The following is a 19812-nucleotide window of genomic DNA, read 5'->3' as shown; positions in this document are numbered from 1 at the left end:
GAGACAGAATTAATGTTTTGAGGTATGAGAATTAGGAAAATGTAGACATTTTAAGTTGCAAAGAGGTGCAAAGTGTACATTTATTGTAGAATAGATACCAGAACAAACTAAACAATAAATACATAACGGTGCCAGGTGAAAGGTCTGATAATTGCAGCCGACCTGGAGATGAAGGTAGGAGATGAATGAGGATTAAAGCAAACTAATTAAATAACTAAAGGGTTATAGCAAAAGGCAAAAAGTAATGATTATGGGACATATAAAGGCTGGATCCAGAGATGCATTGGTTTACAGTGGAATGGAGGATGTGGGAAGGAAGCTTTGTAAATCTGACAATGAAAAGGCTATGTTCCAGGAATGCACCAAACAACAGGTAAACAAACCTCTATCTGTAGGAGAATCCAATTCAAACAGCAGTCACACATTCTTCTGACTCTAAAATATAATTCTTCATTTTAGGCAACTATTGTTTGTGAAAATTGGAAATATGGTTAGTAAATAAGGCCATAAAACTAAAATGTCAGTGAGTAGCATGTGAACCTCAGCCGTTGAGGAAGAGCACCTCAGTCTTGGGAGTTATGACCGAAAGGTAGAACATCATGATCAAATGGCAGAATGGAGATTGATCAAAGGCCATACCTTCGATCTAATCTTTGCTAAAGATGGGAATGATGGTTAGCATTACTGAAACACATTTGCTTGTGTCCAAACATTTACAGCTATTGGAATTTGCTGTCATGCCTGGGAGATGTGATTCTTTTCATGTAGACCATAGGCTGTTGTGAACACAAACTCCTCCTGACCAAAAGCTACATCGATAAAGAAACAAGTATGATACAATACAAAGGCATAGTTCATTTTAATACTGATGGCAGTCCACTTATTCCAAGAGACTAGTTAATACAATTTATCTTTTATGATTGTTTTAGAGGTTCCTATTGTTTAATAATCATTTATTTCTTGGTACCAACTAATCTTATTAAAAGATCATGTCAAGTTAATGGCAGATTCTGTGATTAACCACTAAGGAGTTACATGAAAAATATGGTTTGATTACATAATGTTCAAGGAACTTTTTGTTAAAAATCAGGACACTGAAAACAATTAGTTTGTAGTACAAATTTTCATAGCTCAAAAACATTACTTAAAAACAAATTGCATTCAAGACTTGTACTAAGTTGTATAGTTCTATTTTAAAATGCTTAAGAAGACCTTAAAAAAAACAGACCATGGTACACATTGGTCAGTAATCATTTTAACATCCTTTATAAATATAATTAATAAATACAAAATTACTGATTCAGAAAGAAAATAGAAAAAATACTATCATTAAGTCACAAAATTATGTTCATGTTTATTTAACATTAGATACAGACAAGCACAGACAACTTACGAGTAACACTTTTATCCTATTAGTCTCTCTTTACTCTTTTTAAATCAAGCTGGTAAATTAGGATAGCAAAAACATCAATGTATTGCACTTCAAAAGTCAGGCTCTTTTAGTCCATTAACTTGGGGGCTTTTTGACGGGAACTGGACATAATAGAGAACTTTTCAATACAACCTTGTAGGTGCAAATAAGCATTTGTGGGTTTCAAGTTCTTAAGATTTTAATTCCACAACAGAATTGAAATTCGTTTTTTTTTTCCAGATCTCACTCACTCTTCCCAGTTTAAAAATAAAATTTCTGTGTAGGTGTAGTCAGATACGACAAAATGAAATTTCATTAGATGAGCAGCAAGTTCAGGTCATAATTCATTTGAGTAGAGGGCACACAGATTTGGTTCTCCTTAACTACAGTTCATTTTAAAATCCTGTTGGAGCAAAAGCATTTAAATCTCTGGGCTCTATATGATGACAACGAACTGGCCGTTTTTGCCTGTCTGGAATAGTTAGCTCCATTTTGGGTGCATTCAAGTTTGCATGACCTTCTGCGATTTTTGCAACAGTCCCCTGAGTACGCATGATGTCCATTGGCGAGGGTTTTTGCATGCCTTTATATTTCTGAATGGCAAAACTACCTGTAGAAAAGTAAGACATTTGTTAGCATTGAATGGTGACAATTTATTAATGAATTTTATCAACTGAAGTCTAAAAAAATTGTTAGCAATTAAGACAATAGTCTTTCCCCCTACTCTTTGGTTGCTGCCTCAGACCTTTGGCAACTGTGTTCAATCCTGATCGCCAATGCTGACTATTTTGGATAGGGGACTGGTGAAGTGGCACCTTGTGATAGGGCTATCCTATGAGGAAACGATAAGTAGATTGGCCCAATATTCTCTAAAAGCTTTCAGAAGCACGAGATGTTATCTCACTGAAAGAAACAAAACTCGTACAGTGCTTAATGTTTTCCCTGAATGAGAATCTATAATCATAGGTCATAACTTCAAAGGGTGGTCAGTCATTTAGAATTGACATGAGAAAAAAATATTTTTATCCAGATAGTGAATCATTGGAATTTTCAAGTGTTATGGAAGCTCAAAATAATATTTAATCGACTTGAACTAACATATTATACTGTTAAAGGAAATGTAGTTTTAAGACTCCTCAGTATTGTTAAGACCATTTTGATTTTCATGTCCATTTTTTCTTCAAGACAGGAAGTGCAAGAACATAGTCAAAACACAGAAATGGGCCAATCGATCCACCATGTCTACATTGACCATCAATATTAACCCCATCTACTCAAATTCCATTTATCAGCATGGTCTGTAGCCCTCTCTGCCCTGGCAATTCCGAGTATGTCTGCATACTTCTTCAGTATAGAAACATAGAAAATAGGTGCAGGAGTAGGCCATTCGGCCCTTCGAACCTGCACCGCCATTCAATATGATCATGGCTGATCATCCAGCTCAGTAACCTGTACCTGCCTTCTCTCCATACCCTCTGATCCCTTTAGCCACAAGGGCCACATCTAACTCCCTCTTAAATATAGCCAATGAACTGGCCTCAACTACCTTCTGTGGTAGAAAATTCCACAGACTCACCACTCTCTATAGTGAGAGATTGCCTCCATCATCTGAAAGCATAGCACAGAACAAATTCAGCTGAAATTTAATAATAATAATTTTATTTGTCATTCGAACATACAAGTATACATTTGAACGAAATGTCGTTCCTCATGGGGCTGAGGTGCAAGGATATTGATGGAAGGTGCTAGTGTTGAGCCCTCCCAGCCAGGTGTGTAGTGTTGAGAGACCAGGAGAGGTCAACAGCGAGGTGGACCCCTAGGAATTTGATGTTGCTCACCCTCTGCACGATGGGGCCAATGATGTGCGTGGGGTGGGCAGCCTCCTGAAGTCTACAATCATTTCTTTGGTGTTGGTGATGTTCAGAGACAGATTGTTGTCTTCACACCAGTTCACAAGCTGCGCCACTTCCTCTGTGTAGGCAGTCTCATTGTTGTCTCTGCTGAGGCCCACCACTGTAGTGTCATCTGCGAATTTGATTATTTGGTTGGTGGTGTGTTTGGCAGCACAGCCGTGGGTAAGTAGTGCGAATAATAGTGGACTAAGCACACAGCCTTGGGGGCGCCGGTGTTCATGATAGTGGTGTTTGAGGCTGCCAACACATACTGACTGTGGTCGATGTGTTAAGAAGTCCAGGATCCAGTTGCAGAGGGGGGTATTGAGGCCGAGCAGGGAGAGCTTCCCCGCCAGCCTCTGAGGGAGATTGTGTTGAATGCCGAGCTGAAGTCAATAAATAGCATTCTAGCATGGGTTTTTTTTTGGTGTCTGTGGGAGAGGACTGCGTGGAGGGTGGAAGAGATGGTGTCTTCTGTGGAGCAGTTAGGGTGGTATTCGAACTGGTGGGGGTCTAGTGAGGTGGGGAGGCTATACTTGATGTGTTCCATGACTATCCGTTCAAAGCACTTCCTCACAATGGGGAGTCAGTGCCATGGAACGGAAGTCATTGAGGCAGGAGACAAGATGACTTTGACATCGGGACGATGGTGGCGTGGGGACGGTAGCCTAGGTCAGGGAGACGTTGGAAATGTCTGTGAGGACTTCTGCCAGCTGGTTAGCACATTCCTTGAGCACACAACCAGGTATGCTGTCTGGTCCTGGGGGTTTCTGTGGGTCGACCCTGGTTCGGGCTCTCCACACGTCAGCTGAATCCAGGATTATTATCTGCTCCCAGGCATGGTGTTAAGCGTGCATAAAAGTCATTTAGCTTGGCCGGAAGGGAGGCATTGTGTTGTTGGAATGTGATGCTCCTTTATAGTCCATGATGGACCGAATACCATGCCACATACGTCTGGTGGCCATGGATTTTCTGCGTGTTGGCCCGCTTTGCTCTCTTGATTAACCGGGACAGCTCGGATCTTGCAGACCTGAGAGCTGCCTTATCCCCTGTTCTGAAGGCAGCGTCCTGGGTCTTCAGCTGCGTACAGACCGCCACCATCATCCATGGCTTCTGGTTGGATCGCATGGTGATGTTCTTAATAACAGTGACTTCCTCTATGCATTTATTGATGTAGCTGGTCAGAGACAGCATATTTCTCCAATATTAGTGTGGGTGTCTTATGTGGCTGCTTCCTTGAATATGTACCAGTCTGTGTTTGAAAACAGTCTTCTAGTGCTGTAGTAGATCCTGCTGGCCTTACTCTGATCTGTCTATGTGTTACTTCTGTCCGTTTACCATATCATATCATATACATACAGCCGGAAACAGGCCTTTTCGGCCCTCCAAGTCCGTGCCGCCCAGTGATCCCGCCCAGTGATCCCCGTACATTAACATTATCCTACACCCACTAGGGACAATTTTTTTTTACATTTACCCAGCCAATTAACCTACATACCTGTACGTAGCGGTTTGTATGAGGGGGTGAGCATGATGATGATGTGGTCTGAGTATCCAAGGTGGGGGGGGGGGGGGGGAGCCTTATATGCTTCCTGAATGTTTGAGTAAACCAGATCTAGTTTGTTCTCCCCTCTGGTTGCAAAGTTGATGTATTGGTAGAATTTGGGTAATACTGTTTTTAGGCTGGCATGGTTAAAATCCCCATCAATCACAAAGAACCCATCAGGATGAGTAGTCTGTAGATTATTGATAGCTCTATAAAGCTCCCACAGTGCCTCCTTGGAATTGGTGCTGGGAGAGATATTAACAGCCACAACAACGGCACGGTGGCGCAGCGGTAGAGTTGCTGCCTTACAGCGAATGGACGGCATTTAACCATCAAGAACGCCACCAGTGGTGAACAGTGGGTCTTGATTTTAGAACAGTTCACACATCAGTTGTTATTGATGAACACACAAAGACTCCCTCCACAGGTCATACCAAAGGACACGGCATTCCTGTCTGCACAGAGTGGTGTTAGCACCGCTAACTGGATGGCCGTGTCGGGGTTTTTGTCATGTAGCTACGTTTCTGTGAGACGGAAGATGCAGCAGTCCCTCATCTCTCGTGGCATGTGCAGCTGGAGCTGTATGTGGTCTAGTTTGTTGTCCAGCGAGTGGACGTCCGAGGGCATGATGGATGGAAGAGCTGGTCTATGCGGGTAAGCCCTTAACCTAGCGCGGATCTCCGCCGCTTACCGCGGTTCTGCTTCCTTTCGCACCTCTCTCTGGTGACTGTAGCAGGCCGTGCTACAGCTTGAGGTTCTGGTCTCCTTTGTGATCAGAGGTTCTTAGGACCCAGCGGAGCCGCTGCGTCTGTGCGCGCCGCCATCTTAGGTGGTGCTGCAGCTTGAGTGCCTGGTCTTTTTTATCGCCGAGGTTCCAAAGGTCTTCCTCAGTTATCATCCAGGAAATGCAGCTTTTGTCGTCTTTTTTGTAGAAGTAGATGATCAATAAAGTGTCCTGGTCGTATTTTAGAGGTGTAGAACAGACGTTAACACCTTTGATTTCACATTTCACAGCAGCCGCTGTGTCCGTGTGCACAGCCACCAATAATGAATCTGTTTGTATCTGTAATTGGTTATAAAACCATCATTTTCCGATTCAAAAGCAAGCGTGCGACCAACTGAAGTACACTCAATACGTGGATTTAATCAGCGCTTAACTAGCAGATTTTGTTATTTTTCCTACCTGATTCGATTGCTCTGTAAGTATGTGAACGCATAAACGGATTCCATTTCTCAGTGGCAGTTGTTTCACTAACTAATGTGGTGGATTCTCCTTCCGTACCTCTACCGGCCAAATCAGAAGATGCCCCCTGGCCAAAGAAAGACCTGAAACCATCACCAGAAAAGCAATAAAAATATTTCCGCCTCTCTTGTACAATTCATGATTAATTCAAATAAATGACTAATTGACAAAAATGACAAATAAAGCCTAAATTGACTCATTCAAAATAATACCAAACCAGTCTTCAAGCTTCTGTATAAATCTATTTTAGTATTAAAGGCTTGCACTCTCCATAGTAAAACTTTACACAAGACTGTAAAACGTGTTTTACCACGTCTGGAGTAATCAGCATTCCCCCTGCATAAATGTACTTTACAAAATGTGATGATTTTACATAAAATGTCCAAATACACATCTTAACAAGATTCCATGGCCTAGAAATTTTATTATACAGTACAAGGTTTTTATAGTAATCCTATCCAGGGACATTAACTTAAATATATATTCCATACATTTGTCACAATTTCAAGCTAAAGGATGTAGTGCATTATGATGAAAAAAATAAGTTAAATCATCTACAATTTATTTTTAACCTCAGTCATTAAGTCACCATTAAAATTAACATGAAAAAATATTATGATTCATCGTTGTCCTAAAGAATAGTGACTCATGGTGGCTATATATCTAACTGTTGTATGTAAATTAAATGACACTGTTTATCCCAACCAAAATCTTTCATCGCTGTTAATAACTTTAATAATTTCACCTATACTAAGAATGGGCAATGTCTTGCGCTATTGATCATCACTGTAGAGTAATTCAAAGTCTAAACAGTCTCTTTCGTTTCATACTGGGTTTTTTTAAGTGTTTGACAATGTAGTGATTTTATGGTAACTGAATGAACAGATATTCTATCCCATTTTCTACAACTACTTTTCTATACCTGCGACTTGGCATTGGTGAGGACTGTGGTGATCCGCAAGGAGTCGATTGAGTGGAGGATATCTGCTTATCTTCTTTACTTAGATCCACACTCTGTGCTTTGAATTTCTGTTTAGATTTCCAAAAGAATCACAAGTGACAAAAACAAATAATCATGAGGAGCCAATGCAGAGATGTAATCTCACAAACTGGTTAGTTTGCAAAGCACAGAAAACTTTAATGCCTGCCCCAAGTTAAATGAAAATAGCAAAAGGAATGAATTACAAGGTTATGATGGTAAAAAGACAGAAGCAGATAATGTTCCCATTTTAGATTATTAGCCTTCAACCCAGCTGAAAAATGCAAAATACTGAAAAGAACATAGAAGTTGCCCATTTGGCCCTTCAAGCCTATTCTGTCAAAATTATCCTTCATCATAATATAATTTTCTACTCTCTCTCCATATCCCTTGAAGCCTTGTGTCTAGAGATTTATCTACTTTTGAAATATATTGAGGCTAATAAACTTTGTAAAAATTGTATTCATTTCAAATTAAATCTCAGTCCTCTGGAGTGAATACAGGTCTTGTCAACCACATTTCTCCTGATACAACAGGTCTGGAATCATCGGGATCGGTCTACTGAACTATTACACTCGCTTCATGGCAAAATATATCCTTTTTTAGGCAATAAAATCAAAATTGTACAATACTTAAGGTTTAATTTAGCAGACCTCCCAACATTTGATTTTACAAATTCATAATTTTGATGTCCAAAATTCAGAATTTTACATCAAAATTCATAACATGGCACGTAATGCAACTTTTCAGCAAAAAAAAGTATGCACGCCAAATGCACATACTGCGCTACATTCATGTGTGAAAAACGACTATTATTTCTAACAGTCTGTAGTTCTTGGACTACATGTACAATGTCAGGCGTATCATGAGTATATTCTGCCATTTATAGAAAGGTTATTGAACAGAGATACTTTTTGCAATACAGAAAAAAATGTTTTGTTTTGGTTTCTATTTTGCTTTACCCGTACACATCCCGATTCTCTTGGTATTGAATAAAAGAACAATGGTCATAAAATGTATGACTAAGTTATGAAGAAAGAGTTGATATATGCAACTTGACTAAGCATACGGAAGTACTTGTTGAATTAAATTCACACATTAATTGATAAGCCCAAAAAGGTGGTATTTGGCTTTTCTGCTGTGTTTTATATTTTAACCCCGCCTTGATTGATTAATTAATATAGTTATATCATCTTGCACTTAAATTTTAATATTTACTCATTATAGTTCCACCACTGATTTTCTGGCACTCTTGGTTCCAGAGCTTTGCTGGTTTATCCAGCTGGCCAAGGAAGTCGGCTATGGGGATAGATGTGCTGGCTCCAGCTGGGCTGGAGTTCCAGAGCCCCAGCCACAGGTTGCAAGTTTAACCCACCGATTGGCCATGGAAATCCCAATGAGGTTGAGATTGGCTGCCTTGCCCAGCCTAGGTGTCAGATTTTCAGGGAGACTTCCAGGGCGGGGGGATTTTTATCGCAGAACCTCTAGCGACTTCTAGCAGCCGAATTGACAAATTGCAATTACCGACTGTTTTGCAGAAAAATGTGAGGCGAAATTGGAATGGCGGAAATGAAATAACAAAGCGGAAACGTTCCACCAAATTTGGAAGGGTTATTTAGAGATTCACGTATGCTTAATAGTCTATCACATGGTATTTAGGCAAAAATAAGTAGGATAACAAAAAACCATCTGGTGACAACACACCACTGACCAAGACCAACTCTGACAATAATTTCATTTTGTAGCTAATTTCATTTAATCTCAGAGCTTTCTGCTTTTAACTTGAGTTCCAAATTCAACTCACAATATTGAGATGAACAGTATTCTGTTAGCTGTCCATATCCAGTCCTATTTTAACTGAGAATAACAAACTCAACCTCTCAAAAGCAAAAGTACTAGAAGACTCATCATCTTTTAATATGGAAACTTAACACCAGGGGTTTAATCAGATCATATGTTGCTAGAGCTGAACTGGATGTAGTTCATTTGATTTATGTGATAAAAAGTGCTCAATGTTTACCTGTAATGCCTCCCCTACACGGTGATAACTGGCCTCTTCTGCAACTAGGCCTTTGTGTGGTTGGTAACCAGCATCTGTCAGGCCTGCCTGCTTCTCAAATCGATGTATACTTTCCTGCGTCTGCTCTGGTAATTAAAAAGTAAAATTAAACAAATTGAAAATGTTAATACTTTACCAACCATCCAACAAAATCAATACTGATCAGGGTATACTGCAGAACAACTATTAGTATAAGAGCCGATACTTAACACACATTCCCTTTTCAATATAATAAAACCATTTAATTCAAAAATATCCAATGATTTTCAATTATTAAAAAGCATTCGTTTAGATAAAGTATCCACTGGGACTGTTTTCAAAACAGACCCAGGATACAAATGACAACAAAAGATGGCAACATAGAGAGCAAAAATTACACTTAATTTAAATTAAAATGGATCTTGAAAGGTAAATGAGTTAAGTATTATTACTCAGATTAAAAATAAAGAGTGAAGTTTTAGAAAACCCCCAAAATCAAAAGGCAGTTGAGACAGAAATTAGATGTTATTATCAAATGTCACAATGTTTCAATTTTTTTAAAATAATGTTCTTGTACAAGAATCAGTAAAGTTGATAGATGACAAGTTATCGGAGCAAGTAAGTAAATCAGAGGCAATAAAGGACAAAGCGTTGAAATCAGGTTGTGTAAATGTTGAAACAGGGAATGGAAGATGCTTAAAAAAAGATGGAATTACCTCAGAACCCAAAAACAGGAAAATTATTAGATGTTATTAAAATTACATAATTAGGTGTTGTGTGCACAGAAATCCACAAAATACAAATCAACTAGAGAATATAATGCTATCCTAGAGTGCAAGAACAAGAAGCTAATGTATGGTTGGCGGGCACTTTGATCCAGACCTGATTAGGTCAATGATTAATGCAATAATGGTCATACCTCAGGGCTGCATAACTGTTTGGAAAGGAACTTAGGATTAATAGTGAATACTTAAAGACTATCAAATTGGCAGAAGCAGTATCCCATAAAGTAGATTCCTTAAGATATTACTGAGAAATGAAAGTTTAAAATCAGAGCAACAATTTAAAATGCCTTACGTGTCATAAGTGACTTCATAATGACAGATGTTGCTTTGACTTTCACCACATGGACTTTGTTTAGGTCTTGACCTGATGAAGGAACAACTAATGAAGATGGGACACCATTTTCTCCATCTTCTACCTACAATAAAACACAATGTACAAATAAAATATTTATTTTAAGGTACACAAAGTAGCCCAGAAATTGTAATGAAAAACAGAGCCTATCAGCACTCTATGCTAATAATCAGAGTACATACCAGAGAAGACAAGTTTACAATATTTCAGCTTTTAATTTACTCGTGTATTTTCAAATATTTATTCTATTCTCTACAATATCTATAAAAAGTAAAAGATGCTTCTTTTTCTTTCTGGTTTGTTTACTGCAAGATTACATTGATGCAAGTTAATTGATGACATCACTGCCACTAGAAGTCAGTGCTGACACCAACACAAGAAAACAGGTGCAGGAGTAGGCCACTCAGCCTTTTGAAACCAGCCCTGCCATTCACAATGATCTTGGCTGATCTATGCTAGCCTCAACACCTCTTCTGTGTTGCTTCCCCATAACTCTCAATTCTTTAGTCTTCCAAATATTTATATTTTCTGCCTTAACGATAAATAATAATCTGGCCACCTCTACCATTATGGGTGGAGATATCTAGTCATTCACTACCCTTAGAGAGAAGATAGAACAGCAAAGAGCATCAAGCTATAGGAAAGATTTGGTACGGAGAACTGGATTTCTGTGAGAAAGTAACATGACTTAATTGCAGATCAAATCAAGATCAAAAAGTCTGCGGGCACGGGTATTTTTGAAATATTTTGCAACATTTAAATCATGTTACTTGTTAGCATATTTTCAAACTGTATCTCAATGGTATACGTTTGTTCATCTATTTTGTAACATTCATTATACAATGCATTGTTTTTCCAGCTACTTAGCTAATTAAATTAATTCACTCAACTGCTTTCTGTACCTTGGAATTAAAGTTAATGTAAAATAACCAAGTTATTTGCAACCTGTTAACAGATAGGCTAAGCAAATAAGCAAAATAAGGTTTTTCTACTTCTAAGCTAATTAATATCTATCTTTCAAGGCCATTATATCTTAAGCTATAATTTTCACAGCTCAAGGGCAACAACAGAAAAATGGGATTGATGGAATTGCTCTAAGACGAGTCAAGTTAGATCTCCGTTAGTGTTCTAACCATTGCACAATTCTGAAGGAAAGTAAAACATTGTGGATCTCTTGAAGACCACTAAAGTAATAATGCTGTGAAATCAATATTTAACTGTAAATATATATGGAAAGAACTGCGGATGCAGTTCAGGCAGCATATCTGGAGAACATGAAAAGGTGACATTTTGGGTCAAAGCCGTTCCTTCAGGCTGACTGTAGGGGAAGAAGAAAGCTGAAAAGGGTAGAGGCTGTACAAAGCATGGCAAGTAATAAGAGGAGGTAGACACAAAATGCTGGAGTAACTCAGCGGGTCAGGCAGCATCTCCTGAGATGCCTGACCCGCTGAGTTGCTCCAGCATTTTGTGTTTACCTTCGATATAAACCAGCATCTGTAATTTTCTTCCCTACAAAGTAATAAGAGGACACAGACAAGGGGGTTTTGCTGGGAAGGCAGTTGGAACAAATGCCAGAAATAAAAGCAGAAGCTGTGATCTACAGAAAAGGTCCCTTTTGTTCACACATGGTAAAATATACTATACCACTTTATGAAATCTCTAGTCACAACATTATGGAGTTGGGGCAACCCTGGGGAATTATAGCAGTTCTAGTGCCAGGACAACCACAGTACCCTGTATGTTTTTTTCTGCCCTATTTATTTTTATTTATTGGTGACTTTACAACAAAACTAATTCAATATTATGAATAGGGCCTACTTATAGGCTTTATTTATAGTACACAAGAGGGTCACATGCCATGGGTTGGGAAATTACAGTTCTACTGTTAACCTCAAGAGACACCATGTCTCCTTGCCCACACAACAGTATTTAAGGGTTCCAGGAAATTAATAACCTTACTACTAGATAAGCAGAATTACATATTACATAATCAGCTGCAATTGGCAATATCACTAATCCAGCCATAATGGAGAGGACTATGAATTCTAAGCAACCACATACCGTAATCAATACCAATAATAAAATGTGATTGGAAAGTACAGTAAAATTGGACAACATTTTGGAGAAGTCAATCTAGTTTCATTATGAATAGTTTCAAAATTCACTGTTGTGATGTTATAAAGTAATTTTAAATAAATCGTGTATCACATTGTAATTCATATTTTTTTTTCTTCCATATTTCAGATACAGCGCGGAAACAGGCCTTTTCGGCCCACCAAGTTCCGCGCCGCCCAGCGATCCCCGCACATTAACACTATCCTACACACACTAGGGATAATTTTTACATTTACCCAGTCAATTAACCTACATACCTGTTGTACGTCTATGGAGTGTGGGAGGAAACCGAAGATCTCGGAGAAAACCCACGCAGGTCACGGGGAGAACGTACAAGCTCCTTACAGTACAGCACCCGTAGTCAGGATCGAACCTGAGTCTCCGGCGCTGCATTCGCTGTAAAGCAGCAAATCTACCGTTGCGCCACCGTGCCGCCAATCACGACCAAAATTCCAACTTGAGTCCAAGCCACTGGATAACATTGGCATCAGCTGACACCACCAAAACGTCGGCAGAAACCAACGCAAATTCACACCGGGTATTAAATGAAAAACTAAAAGCGAAAGTAATTATTTGTTTAAAAGATCTTCACAATTCCTTACCCGCTCTCCATTTGTGCAAAACTATTAATTGCAAACTTATTATTTTATAGAATCAGATACAAATTGGACCGTTGTAAATGTAAACAAAATATAAATAGATGTACCATAGACAATTGTAGGTACTTCCGCTCAGTGATAACGGGTTGGTTCCACAAAATACTGCTTCCCATATCAGAAGGTGGAGGAGTCATTGGCGAGAAATCTTCCAAGGCATCGTCGTAACTGAATGCCCTGCGATGTAGACCGATCGGCAAGGTCATCTTTCCTAGTAAGCCCGAGGGATGGTCGATTGCTGCAATGTACACGAAGTCGAGATTTAATTTCATTTACGTGCCAGTTATGATGGCAATGTTCCCAGATTACATGCACTATCGATTAATAAGGACATGCTTTGCTGCACAAACAAAGTCGCATTTTTGAAAACAACCACATATTGGAAATTACATTGCATTAGAAAACAATACCCAGCTTTAAATTTAAAAAATAATCCGCGATGGCAACCATATCATACTAGGAGAAATTTTAAATTGTCTTTAAACCGAAAGCAGAAGACCTTTAATTACCAGGTACGTCGTGTTCATCTGAAGCCATGATGGCTGAATTTCGTGACTATCTTCTAATGGTTGAATTAGTTAGATTCTCCTGAAGAAACTGCAAATACTTCAGATGTTTCCACCTGCTGAGACAAGAAAATGAAAAGAAGCACTAAGTCTCTTCTTTATTTCAGAATGGGAACAAACAGCACCTGCGCCCTCCTGCTCCTGGCTGGGAGCAGATCTGGCAAATACAAGCCGCTGCCAGCAGCAAGCAGGACGGTGGGTCACTGCCCCCGCCTCAGTTCTGCCTGTAGCCGGCTAGAGGCAGGGGGTGGGTGCACTTACCGAGCGAGGCGCAGCCCTTTAAGGCAGCCGGGCAGCGCGTCGCGGAGTGGCCCCAGAAAGGAACCGGCGATGGCACCGAAGCATCGCCGCCAGCTGCACCTAACAAACGGGCTCCGGGGATGAGGTGGTTGGTGAAAGGAGTGTTCAAGGCCCGCTGGATGCCGCCATGGCGCCGACTGCAGCGCCGCACGTCTTTTTAGACGGCAGTCTTTCTTTCTCTTTCCCGGCAGCGGCCCTGCAGGCTCTCGGTTGCGCGCTGCGCGTTCACAGCGACAACGCTGACTCAGAGCAGCAGCGCGAGACCCAACTAACGGTTCGGCTCGGCTCGCGCCTCCTTCGCTGCCCCGCCCCGCCCCGCCCCGCCCCTCCCCCACCACCTGTGACGCCGCGCCTCCGGCCGCCAATCAACAGGAAGTTTGGGTCCGCGCCCCCGGTTGCCATGGAGACGCGGCAGGTCGATCGCACGCACGCACGATTACGGTCACGGCGATGACCCCGGGCAACGCGTCAGCTAATTTTTTTTAATAGTTCGGCCCTTTCGTGGGCATCAGATCCCTTTCATTCTCCAAACCCATTCCTTCCCTCCAGAGATGCTGACTGTCCCGCTGTGTTTACCCCGGCATATTTGTCTCTGTCGTCCAGGATAATACGGCGTGCCTAACTGGCATTTCATCAACCACCCTAAACTTTCATTCCCGGCTTTATCAGCATACAGTTACTTCAATTCCCCATAAGTTGTTTACCACTGTGACGGTTTTAGTTTAGTCTAGTTTAGTTTAGAGATACAGCATGAAAACAGGAGTCCATGCCGACCATCGTTCATCCATTCCCATTAGTTCTATATTATCCAACTTAGAGTCATAGACAATAGGTGCAGGAGGAGGCCATTCGGCCCTTCGAACCAGCACCGCCATTCAATGTGATCATGGCTGATCATTCTCAATCAGTACCCCGTTCCTGCTTTCTCCCCATACCCACTGACTCCGCTCTATCTAGCTCTCTCTTGAATGCATTCAGAGAATTGGCCTCCACTGCCTTCTGAGGCAGAGAATTCCACAGATTCACAACTCTCTCACTGAAAAAGTTCTTCCTCATCTCAGTTCTCATAGTCATAGAGTGATACAGTGTGGAAACGGCCACATTGCGGGGCTGGAAACTAGAAGTGTCCTGAGCTAATTCTGCTACCACCATCATCTATTGTACAAGTGATGGCTCCCACTGATTGTCGCCGGACGCTTGCGCCCTTTTCAGGACGGACGATGACAGTGATGTAACATTTGAAACATAGATGATGGACACAAAAGAAGTGGTGCGGAAACAGGCCCTTCGGCCCATCTCGCCCACACCAGCCAACATGTCCCAGCTACACTTGTCCCACCTGCTCGCGTCTGGTCCATATCCCTCCAAACCTGTCCTATCAATGTATCTGCCTAGCTGTTTCTTAAATGTTGGGATAGACCCAGCCTCAACTACCTCCTCTTGCAGCTTGTTCCATACATCCACCACCCTATGTGTGAAAAAGTTACCCCTTAGATTCCTATTAAATCTTTTAACCTTCACCTTAAATTTGTCCTCTGGTCCTCGATTCACCTACTCTGGGCAAGAGACTCTGTGCATCAACCTGATCTTCCTCGCATGATTTTATACACCTCAATAAGATTACTTCTCATCCTCCTGCACTCCAAGGAATAGTCAAGTCAAGTCAAATTTATTTGTCACATACACATACACGATGTGCAGTGAAATGAAAGTGGCAATGCCTGCGGGTTGTGCACAAAAAGAATTACAGTTACAGCATATAAATAAAGTTAATAAGTTACTATTAGTGTCGACAAAAATTTAGTCTGGGGTTATAAAAGTTGACAGTCCTGATGGCCTGTGGGAAGAAGCTCCGTCTCATCCTCTCCGTTTTCACAGCGTGACAGCGGAGGCGTTTGCCTGATCGTAGCATCTGGAACAGTCCGTTACTGGGGTGGCAGGGGTCCCTCATGATCTTGCTTGCTCTGGATCTGCACCTCCTGATGTATAGGTCCTGCAGGGGGACGAGTGTAGTTCCCATGGTGCGTTCTGCCGAACGCACTACTCTCTGCAGGGCCATCCTGTCCTGGGCAGAGCTGTTCCCAAACCAGACTGTAATGTTGCCGGACAGGATGCTCTCTACAGCCCCAGAGTAGAAGCAATGAAGGATCCTCAGAGACACTCTGAATTTCCTCAGTTGTCTAAGGTGGTAAAGGCGCTGCTTAGCCTTACCCACCAGTGCGGCAATGTGCGTTGCCCACGTCAGATCCTCTGCGATGCGGACTCCCAAGTATTTAAAACTGCTCACCCTATCCACAATAGACCCATTTATCTCCAGTGGCGTGTACGTCCTTGGATGTTTAGCCCATCTGAAGTCCACAATCAGCTCCTTTGTTTTAGTGACATTCAAGAGGAGGCTATTGTCCTGACACCAGAGTGCCAGATCAGTCACCTCCTCCCGGTAGGCCTTCTCCTCGTTGTTGGAGATCCGGCCCACCACCACAGTGTCATCAGCAAACTTGATGATGGAGTTTGAGCTGAACCTGGCCCCACAGTCATGTGTGTACAGGGAGTACAGTAGGGGGCTAAGGACGCAGCCCTGGGGGGATCCTATGTTCAGGGTGAGGGAGCTAGATGTGTGTTCCCCCATCCTGACCACTTGGGGCCTGGCAGTGAGAAAGTCCAGGACCCAGGCACACAGAGGGGTGCTAAGCCCCAGTTCCAGCAGCTTCTCAACCAGTCTGCTGGGGACTATTGTGTTGAATGCTGAACTAAAGTCAATGAACAGCATCCTCACATAGCCCCCCTGGCTGTCCAGATGAGAGAGAGCGGTGTGTAGAACCTGGGAGACGGCATCATCCGTGGACCTGTTCGGATGGTATGCGAACTGTAGTGGGTCCATGTTGCGAGGAATGAGGGCGCAGATGTGCTTCTTGACTAGCCTCTCAAAGCATTTCATGACAACCGAGGTGAGGGCCACCGGTCGGTAGTCATTTAAACACGCTGGAGAGGCATTCTTTGGCACCGGTACAATGATGGATCTTTTGAAGCATGCAGGGACCACGGACTTTGCCAAGGAGAGGTTGAATATTGTGGTGAGCACTGGAGCAAGCTGAGTAGCACAAGACTTTAGTACTCGCCCAGATATACCATCTGGGCCTCCAGCTTTCCTCGTGTTCACACGCGTGAGAGCCCACCTCACCTCATGCTCGGACACCGAGAATGTGTGCACATCCCCGGCGGTGGATCCCCCTCCAGCCTCGCTAGCCAGCGCCCCTTCGGTGCTGTTTTTAGACGGCAAGCTGGTGGTGTTACCCGTCTCAAACCGTGCATAAAAAGAGTTCAGGTCATCAGCTAAGGAGGAGCCGGCACTTCCGATTGAGGGGGTGCTGACCAGCTAGTTATAGGCCGTAGCCCCTGCCAAAGGCGCCTGGTGTCCTGCTGCTCCATCTGTGACTCCATCTTGTCCCGGTACCTCCTTTTTGCATCCTTCACTGCCCTTCGCAGTCGGTAGGACTCTCCCTTGTAGTCGTCCATGTTGCCTAGCCTACTCCACCTCTCCCTATAGTTCAGACCCTCTAGCCCTGACAACATCCTTGTAAATCTTCTCTGCACCCTTTCCAGCTTGACAACATCTTTCCTATAACATGGTGCTCAGAACTGAACATAGCACAATTGTACACAATACTGAACACAATCCGGCCGCACCAACATCTTATACAACTGCAACATGAATTCCCAACTTCTATACTCAATACTCTGACTGATGAAGGCCAATGTGCCAAACGCCTTTTTGACCACCCTATCTATCTGCGACTCCACGTTCAAGGAACTACGCACCTGCACTCCTAGATCCCTCTGCTCTACAGCACTCCCCATTCACTGTGTAGGTCCAATAATCTGAGGATGTTAAAAGATTATCTATTCCCAACCAAAATAAAACCCATGAGGATTCCCACAATGCATGCATAGAAGGTCCTGACACTCTCTTAAACTTGCTTTGGTGTGTATTATGCCTTCCCTGCTTATAAATTGGAAGGATTAGTCTAAACCAAGGTAATGCGGTGGACATGTTGGAAGACGTAGTATGTAGAGGTGGGCAGTGTTCACTGCTTGACTGTTGGGACTCAGCATGAAACGATGGCTCATAGAAACATAGAAAATATGTGTAGGAGGAGGCCATTTGGCCCTTTGAGCCAGCACCGCCATTCATTGTGATCATGGCTGATCATCCACAATCAGTAACCCGTGCCTGCTTTCTCCCCATATCTGATTCCGCTAGCCCCTAGAGCTCTATCTAACTCTCTTTTAAATTCATCCAACGAATTGACCTCCACTGCCTTCTGTGGCAGAGAATTCCACAAATTCACAACTCTCTGGGTGTAAAGGTTTTTTCTCATCTCAGTTTTAAATGGCCTCCCCTTTATTCTTAGACTGTGGCCCCTGATTCTGGACTCTCCCAACATTGGGAACATTTTTTCTGCATCTAGCTTGTCCAGTCCTTTTATAATTTTATACGTTTCTATAAGATCCCCTCTCATCCTTCTAAATTCCAGTGAATACAAGCCCAATCTTTCCTCATATGACAGTCTCGCTTGGGATGATTTAGAGCCGCAGTGGGAGCTGTGGTTGCAGTCCTTGGTAGTTTTCTATTCATCTCATGGAAATATTTTAAAGAGTATAAAATTATTAAGGAGGTAAAAAAAACATGTTTTGCACTGGAAAAAATGCACTGGTGGACGTGGAACCCTGACCTTATTCAGATTATGCAGCTTGTGAAATCTTTATCTTTCCCAGTTAGAGCATTTAACCCTTTGCCACAAAGTGTAACTGAGGCGCAAAGTTCATTTCACTTTCAAATAGAAAGTAACTGAAATCGGGTACAGTATTAGATTCGTTATAAATTGCACTCATAATAATATGGCATTCCTGATTAACTTCCTTAGACAATCTGGTGTAAGCGATCTGAGATGGGAACTGAACTAATTAATGTTCTTTGGGGACATAAGAGACTGCAGATGTTGGATTCCTGAGCGAAAAAGCAAAGTGCTGGAGGAACTCAGCGGATCAGGCAGCATATGTGAATGGAAATGACCAAACGACTCTTCAGGTCGATACCTTCCATAGATGTTGCCTGACCGGCTGATTTTCTCCAGCACTTTGTATTTACACTAAAAAGAGTTATATTATAATTTTACTGATAGGAAAGTTTTTTTAAAACCCCGCAGTTAACATTTTTCTACTTACTAAAAGTATTTTCAAAACTAAACATTGCACCAAATTTTAAGTTCTTTTAAATTGCATCATAATGGCTTGAATTGTCCGAAATACAGATTGGTGTCAGTAGGAAACCTCCTTGACTGTTTAATTTTTTTTAGCAAGAAAGATTGAAGTTACCTATAGAATTATTTTGGCTTTCAGGAATTGGTCCAGTGGATTTCAAAATCTGAAAGCAAAACAGTACAGTTGCTGGAAATTTGAAATTAAGTAGAAATTATTAGAAATTATTAGAAATACTCAGCAGGTCAAGCAGCATCTGCAGCAGGGTTAACAAAGCAAATATACCGATGAAAGATGAAAGACATCAGTCTGAAGAAGGGTCTCGAACCGAAACATCACCCCACCTATTTCTTCTCTCCTTCTCGCCTGTCCCACTGAGTTACTCCAGCATTTTGTGTCTACTTCGATATAAACCAGCATCAGCAGTTCTTTTCTACACACTGATGAAAGATCATCTGTTTGAAATGTATTCTCTAGAATGCTGCTTATTTCTCACATATTCATTTTCAAAGTATATTAGCTTAATTCTAAGGAATTACCGAGCCACTGGAAATATTCTTAGTCATTGTACATTGCTTTTCCAATTAATTACTTTTAGATTTTTTTCCAAGCATTCACGACCCAGGGATAAAACGATCGTGGTTCTTGGTTTGGATGGTGCTGAAAAAAC

The 19812-nt window shown here is 41.7% G+C and overlaps 1 protein-coding gene across 2 annotated transcripts; it reads right to left on the bottom strand.

Moving 5' to 3' along the window:
* Positions 1-1329: 1329 nt before the first annotated feature.
* kiaa1191 (KIAA1191 ortholog) lies at positions 1330-14160 on the bottom strand. 2 transcript variants are annotated; one of them, XM_078411543.1, is made up of 8 exons: positions 13845-14160; positions 13527-13642; positions 13068-13255; positions 10187-10310; positions 9092-9216; positions 7015-7121; positions 6033-6175; positions 1330-2021 (listed from the first exon to the last, which is right to left on the bottom strand). In XM_078411543.1, exons 2-8 carry the CDS (start codon positions 13552-13554, stop codon positions 1807-1809), a joined length of 930 nt encoding a protein of 309 aa, XP_078267669.1. In that variant the 5' UTR covers positions 13555-13642; positions 13845-14160; the 3' UTR covers positions 1330-1806. The 2 variants fall into 2 exon arrangements, with proteins under 2 accessions (XP_078267669.1, XP_078267670.1); XM_078411544.1 differs by having other exon boundaries at positions 13527-13639.
* Positions 14161-19812: the final 5652 nt, after the last annotated feature.

Source organism: Rhinoraja longicauda, chromosome 14 (genome assembly GCF_053455715.1).
Source record: "Rhinoraja longicauda isolate Sanriku21f chromosome 14, sRhiLon1.1, whole genome shotgun sequence".
Classification (NCBI taxonomy): Eukaryota; Metazoa; Chordata; class Chondrichthyes; order Rajiformes; family Arhynchobatidae; genus Rhinoraja; species Rhinoraja longicauda.
This window is presented reverse-complemented; position numbering and strand designations above follow the sequence as displayed.